The sequence below is a fragment of the Microtus oregoni genome, unplaced genomic scaffold, assembly GCF_018167655.1.
Source record: "Microtus oregoni isolate MIOR12 unplaced genomic scaffold, Mior012 000054F_ref0000373, whole genome shotgun sequence".
NCBI lineage: Eukaryota > Metazoa > Chordata > Mammalia > Rodentia > Cricetidae > Microtus > Microtus oregoni.
In genome coordinates, this window is record NW_024543830.1 from 15171722 (window position 1) to 15177942 (window position 6221).

Consider the following 6221-nt stretch of genomic DNA (forward strand, 5'->3'; position numbering starts at 1 on the left):
AAACGTGGTTTAGACTTTACTGGAGATCAACCAGGGCTGGACAGTCCCATATCGAGGGACAAGGGTCTATAGATTAAGGGACTGGTCCTTCTGGCGATGCTGGTCAGCCCCACACTGAGGATGGGAACTTGAGCACAGGCAGGACTGGTTTCTTTGGCGGTGCTGGGGAGCCACAGAGCCAAGTGCACCCCTTTATTACCCCCAGCCAAGCTGAGGGCCACTTGGATCTAGGACAAAGGAAAGGAAGGGGAGGAAGGGAGTGTGAAGGAAAGGGGAGGTGGAGTTAACAGAAGCTTGACTTGGGAGACGCTGAGTGGAAAAGAAGAACTGCTAGGGCCTTTCAGAGGAGAAGAGAAGGAAGAAGGGAAGGAATGGGAAGACTGACCCAGAGGTGCAGGGGCCCATATGTGACGCATGCTAAGGACCAGCAAGCACAGTTCCCTTGTAGTAAGGGGTCCTACTTGTTACCCCACACAGCTATCTTCAAATACATGGGGCCTGCAAGGAAGCGGCTGGACTTCATGTAGGCAGAGATCTTCTTCAGGGCCTGTGAGTGGGGAGGAGAAAGCAAAGCTTAGGCCTGTAGGCCCGTTGGGCTGACCAGCTCCACCCCATGAACTCCACGTGGGCCTGAGATCTGGAGCAGAGTAGTCAACCTCAGCTCTGGAGAAGGATCTCTTCGAATTCCTTTCCCTAGTGTCCCACTTCAAGAGGGGCATCGAGTGCAGAAACAGCTCTATCCTGACGGCTTGGCGACCTCTAGACAGTACACCATAGGTTTGGAAAAACCACTCAATGACCCTGCAAGATCGGTCCTAACTGACCATTTATCAGGAGGGAACCTGAACTCCAGAGAGGTTAAACAACTTCCTGCTATACACAGCCCTGTTTTTTCCCCCACAGGGAAGATTCTGCCTGCATTTGCACACCAAGGAAGGAGCTGCCAGAGAAAAAAAAAGAGTTCACAGAGCATGCCAAAGTAGCTTGGAAAAGGGCCCAGATCGCACACAGAAAATCCTGAATGGAAGTATTTCAGATGGAGGGAGGCCCACCAGGAAAAAAGCAAGGCAGGGGTCTGATACATTCCCAGAGAGAAGACAGTCTAAATTTCTCCACCTGGTACCTGGGCCCAATATTACTCTACCGCAATCAAACATATCTCTAGCTCTAATACGGGGGACCGAGTCAAATTTCAGTCACCCTGCACGAATTTTACCGAGAATCAGTTCCCAGATAACTAAGTGCTGAGGAATTCTAAAGCCCAGGACTACGTGTTTACTATGAGCCAGAGCACCAGGCCCGAGGCAGCAGCTTTTAACTCTCCCTTCCCCCTTTCCCCACGGTGATGCCAGCTCTTACATAATCCCCAGAGCTATTCAACTTGGACCAGAAACAGAGCTAATGGGAACTAGCTGAGAAAACACATCACTTGATAGAGAGTGGAGAATGAAAACAGATTCCAGGCCTGAAGCCTGAAGGGGGAGAGAGAGAGAAAGAGAGAGAGAGAGAGAGAGAGAGAGAGGAGAAATAAAAAAGAAAAAAAGAAAAGATCACACTAACACACACACATACACACACACACTAAGTTAATGCTTCCAATAAAGTAGATGGGGGGTGTCAAACACAGGGGCCCGGGTGTCACCCTCTTACAAGGGCCCACTTGTCTACTCAATCCAAGCACCTTCTACAGTCTGAGCTCTCCATGTCTCCACAATGGGGAAGGGAGAAGCAAAGTGTTCTGCAGGTCAGCTGTGAAGACTCTTTGTGTCGTGAGACTGCACATGAATCCCGCTGTCCCTTGCCTTCTTAAATGCCTAAAGCCAGATGTTTGCACACTTTTGTCACCTTCTACTTCTCAAAAGGGTCCCGGACAGGAAACCCTGGTTGAACAAAGTCCTGAAACTTTTCTTTTCATCACAAGACAGGAAGAGTCGCCAGTGTTGCCCCGTAGAAGTCAGGGGCCCACATGGAACAGGCCCCCAGGGCTCAGAGTTGAGACCTTGAGCAAGTGAGTTACCCTCCAGTCTCAGTTCATCTTAGGGGTCTGATAATTCTATCCACCTTGTAGGAATCTTATAGTAATACATTTGATCCTGTAACTATCAAGTGTTGAGCACAGAGCCTCACAGAAAACCAGTGCTCAGAAAATGCTAATTACTCTTTTACATTAAAAGATTAGGAAATCACCCTGGAAAGGGGGAAGGGAAAGACATCTAAGAAAGAGGAGGATCAAGACATCACCTCAAAGCGGGCCACAAAGTCCTTCAGGTTGGGGAAGGCTTCCAAGCATTTGGGCTCAAACAGTCGTTGCTGGTCAAGAATATCATAAGCGAGGAAATCCACATAGGTGATCTGCAGGAATTGAGGGTCAGTGAGACAGGATCTGAAGCCTGGGAGGAATGGCAGCTCCTTCCCCCTCCTCCCTCTCTTTACCTTGTCCCCTGCAAACCATGGCCGCTTGCCCAGGAACTCAGAGTAGAACTTCAACTTCTCAGGAAGACCCGCTAAGTACTCTGGCCTCTGTTTCTCCTGAAGTGGGTTGGGGGGTAAAAACCGGTCACCATCCTCCAATACAGGCTTCACAGGAATGGAGGGGAGAGCATGCACCTCCTCAAGACTGGCCCTGAGTCAGCTTCCTGACTTTCAATGAGCTCATCTCTGCTGATCAGAGCCCTCTGGGCACCAGGTCCCACATGTTGGAGGATGAGAAGTCAGATGGGAATACTGTCATGACACTTGGTTACCCTGTCCCCTTAAGAGACAAACCCCGCCCACTCCCCCTTTCTGTTTCTCTTCTGAAGAGATGGCTGCTGCCTCTCTCTCTTCTCCCCCTCTCTTTTTTCTCTCCCCCTCTCCCTCCTCCCCTTTCCTTCCATAACCCACTAAATAAATTCTATACACAAACTCTGCATGGTGTATCTGTGTGTCTCTTACCCGCCAAGGAGACCCGCCTAGGCTTGGGGTCACCCACTGACCAGCGGAGGCCTCTGGCCCACCATGGTCTCCCACCCACCACTTTAAAAAGAATAACAAATACAACACTTATGGCCCAAATCAGATCCTGGGGGTCAGACTCAGAGGTGCTTAGGAGGTGCCCATACACCTGTCACACTCTGGACTCAGATGGCCAGTGCCATCAAAGAAGCAAAACACTACATGCTCAAATGTTTAAAAACTGAACTTCTAGCTTGTGGAATCCAAGCGATATCCTAGAAGTGGTAGAAACTGACCCACAGTGGCTATTTGGCAAGATTCTGGAGTCATGAAGGCCACTTGGTTGCTGGGATAAGTAAGGGCTTAGAGAATCAGCACTGCTAGACTCAAATGCTGACCTTGACCAATACAGATGTGAACTTAGGACTTTAACTCCAAACCCTGTCTTCCCCATCCACTGGGGGACTCACAAACTCAGGGCTGTAGCAGACCATCGCAAGCTGGAAGCGGGTGTCCATGACCTGGTTCTCCAAAATGTCAATACGAATCCTCTCCTCCTCTGTCTCCCCACCTGCAGGACACACAGCGGAATCTCAGCACACACACGCACACACACACACACACACACACATACACGCCAGCCAAGCCCAGGGAGGCCCCACTCACACAGGTTGTGCTTGCGGGCAATGTAGCGCAGGATGGCGTTGCTCTGAGTGATCTTGGTCGATCCATCAATTAAGTAGGGCAGCTGAAAATACAAGCAGGGACAGTCAGATGGGATATGGGGGCCCTGCATTCCTTCTCTGGGTGAGGACAGCCTTGGGACCTGGCACTCAGTGTGCCTGACATGGGAAACCCTCCACGAGCACAGTGCACACTGAATGGAAGAGCTGGGACACAGCCCATCACCCTGTGCAGGCACCAGGAATGGGAGCAGGACAGCAGAAGCTCTGACCCCGAACCCCCTCAGCCAGACAAGGAGATGAGGTGAGGATTCCATGCCTTCCCCAAACCTACCTTCCCTGCACCTACATTGGGAAAGTCCAGGCCCAGCTTGAATTTGTCATTCAGCCACTGGCTTCGGTCAAAGTCGGGAGCTGTAGTGGCAAGAGTTGAAAAAGAAATCACCCTAGTTCCTACCCTCCTATAGGAGTCAGGCAAGACCCCACCCCACCCCCACCCCCACCCCCAGGCAGGGAATCTGCAACCTCACACTGAGTGTGTATTCCAAGGTAACAGGAGGGAAGAGTGTCTGGAACTGTGGGCCCTGCAGGCCTAAGGTTTACAAGAAGTTTAGACAAATGCTAATTTACAAATATAGAAAAAGTCATAGCCCTGCATTTTAAGACCAGACTGCCTTCTCAGGGTTTTTTGAAGGTCTAGTTGAACTCTAGTTCTAACTGAAAGAGGCCCGCAGATCTGGGCAACAAGGGGCCAGGCACAGGGACTCCTGAGTGCCACCAATCAGAAGCAAGAGTCTAAGAGGGTGTCATTACCATTCCCCATGGTGTATCTCTTCTCCTCATAGCTTGAATCAGTGTATTCCAAGAACAGGCGGACGGCGTGGCACAACTAGAAGATACTGCTGATCAGAGAGGCACACTCCTGACTATGTCTCTATATTTTAATCCTTACCCATGATCTAACAGTTCGTACACACGGTGGGACGGGGAGAGGGAGAGAGACTAATCTCAAACATCTAGAGCTCTGAGAAGTACAGGCTGTGGAATCCAGCAAGGGGGATCCATTTCCTGGAGAGGCTGCCAACTACTCAGCACATTCCCGCCCGCCCGACGTTCCCATCGCACTCGGCTGTCAGACCCCGCTCTCACCCCACGGATATCCCAGTAACCCAGTGTCATGGGCATGGTGGTGGTGCTTTCTGGCTTCCGCGGAGCTGTGTAAACTGCGACTGCACGATGGTGCTCAAGGTGAGAAGCAGCCGCACTGGTAATGAGCCCTCTCTTTTTGGTCCCGCCCCCTCTTTCTCCGCCCCGCCCCGCCCCGCCCCGCCCCGCCCCGCTCCTGTTAGGATGGGCTCCCGCCAAGGTCTTCTCTCAGCTCCCAACCCTAGTCCCAAATCCAACAAGGCGGAGTCAAATCTAAAGTAGCTTCGTCAGTGTGACCTCCTTCCTAGGGTTTGGAGACGACCCCTAAAGCCCGAGGGATGGCTCTGCAGGTCCCGTCCCTGCCTGCGCCGCGCCGCAGTCGCTGCCTCCTTCTCTCCCCATTCCTCAAGCTGTCACGCAATGATCTCTCCTTCTGTCCTCTACTCTTGTCACTCAACCTGTTGCTAGTCCAAAACAGAACAACCCCAACGAAGAGTTTAGTCCTATCGCTGGAACGGCAGGACTTTGGCCAATTTGAAAAACAAACTTAAAAGGAATGATATCGCTCCTTTCAGTAGGAACAATAAAATGGACATACCCAAGGACAAAGGGCAGACAGAATATCAAGTGGTTTCGGTGTTTAATATCTCGGTTGTGTTTGCAACTCTGGACATTGAGGGCACTGCGAATCTGAGAGACGCCCCGCCCCCACTCTGCCGCCTCCACAGCCACAGAAGGCAGTAGGCTGCCATTGCTTCACCCTTACCACCAAAGTGGCCAACTGGAAGGACAGAGCTCACAAGTTGGAGTATGCTCCGATGGGAGAGCATGTGTTCCAAGGGAACAGGCACTTCTCCTGCTTCCAAGGAGAACTTTGGACAGGACACAGGGAGCCCAAGGCCAGGTTTTCAGCTGTCAGGGTCCCTGACTTATGTGTGTCTGGGTGTAAGAGGAAGGCTCAAGTAACATTTCAAGTTCACAGCCTTCAAAAGGATAACGTCCTATCAAGGGCCAGCCTACTTCCTTGAAGGTAAGATTGCTTCAAAATCAAGAGGTGATAAAACCGGACTCGCTGAACATAGCGGACAATGAGGTCTGCTGAGAAGTCAAGAATAATGGCACTGGGTTTTGATCCTACTGCATGTACTGGCTTTGTGGGAGCCTAGGCTGTTTGGATGCTCACCTTCCTAGACCTGGAAGGAGGTGGGAGGTCCTTGGACTCCCCACAGGGCAGGGAACCCGGTCTGGCTCTTCAGGCTGCTGAGAAAGGGGGAGTTGATTAGGGGAGGGGGAGGGATGTGGGAGGCGGTGGCGGGGAAGAGACAGAAATCTTTAATAAATAAATAAATAAACAAACAAACAAAATCAAGAGATGTGTGATAATTGAACTTTAGGTGACTTTGTCTGGATTAAAGGAAATGGCGAGACAAAATGAATAACGAAGAAAGATGACCCAGA

At 51.1% G+C, this 6221-nt stretch overlaps 1 protein-coding gene across 2 annotated transcripts; it reads right to left on the bottom strand.

Annotated features, from left to right (window-relative positions):
- LOC121437849 (glutathione S-transferase Mu 2-like) lies at positions 1-4906 on the bottom strand. 2 transcript variants are annotated; one of them, XM_041637938.1, is made up of 8 exons: positions 4767-4906; positions 4431-4506; positions 3967-4031; positions 3601-3682; positions 3405-3505; positions 2434-2529; positions 2242-2352; positions 1-547 (listed from the first exon to the last, which is right to left on the bottom strand). In XM_041637938.1, exons 1-8 carry the CDS (start codon positions 4800-4802, stop codon positions 458-460), a joined length of 657 nt encoding a protein of 218 aa, XP_041493872.1. In that variant the 5' UTR covers positions 4803-4906; the 3' UTR covers positions 1-457. The 2 variants fall into 2 exon arrangements, with proteins under 2 accessions (XP_041493872.1, XP_041493871.1); XM_041637937.1 differs by having other exon boundaries at positions 3952-4031.
- Positions 4907-6221: the final 1315 nt, after the last annotated feature.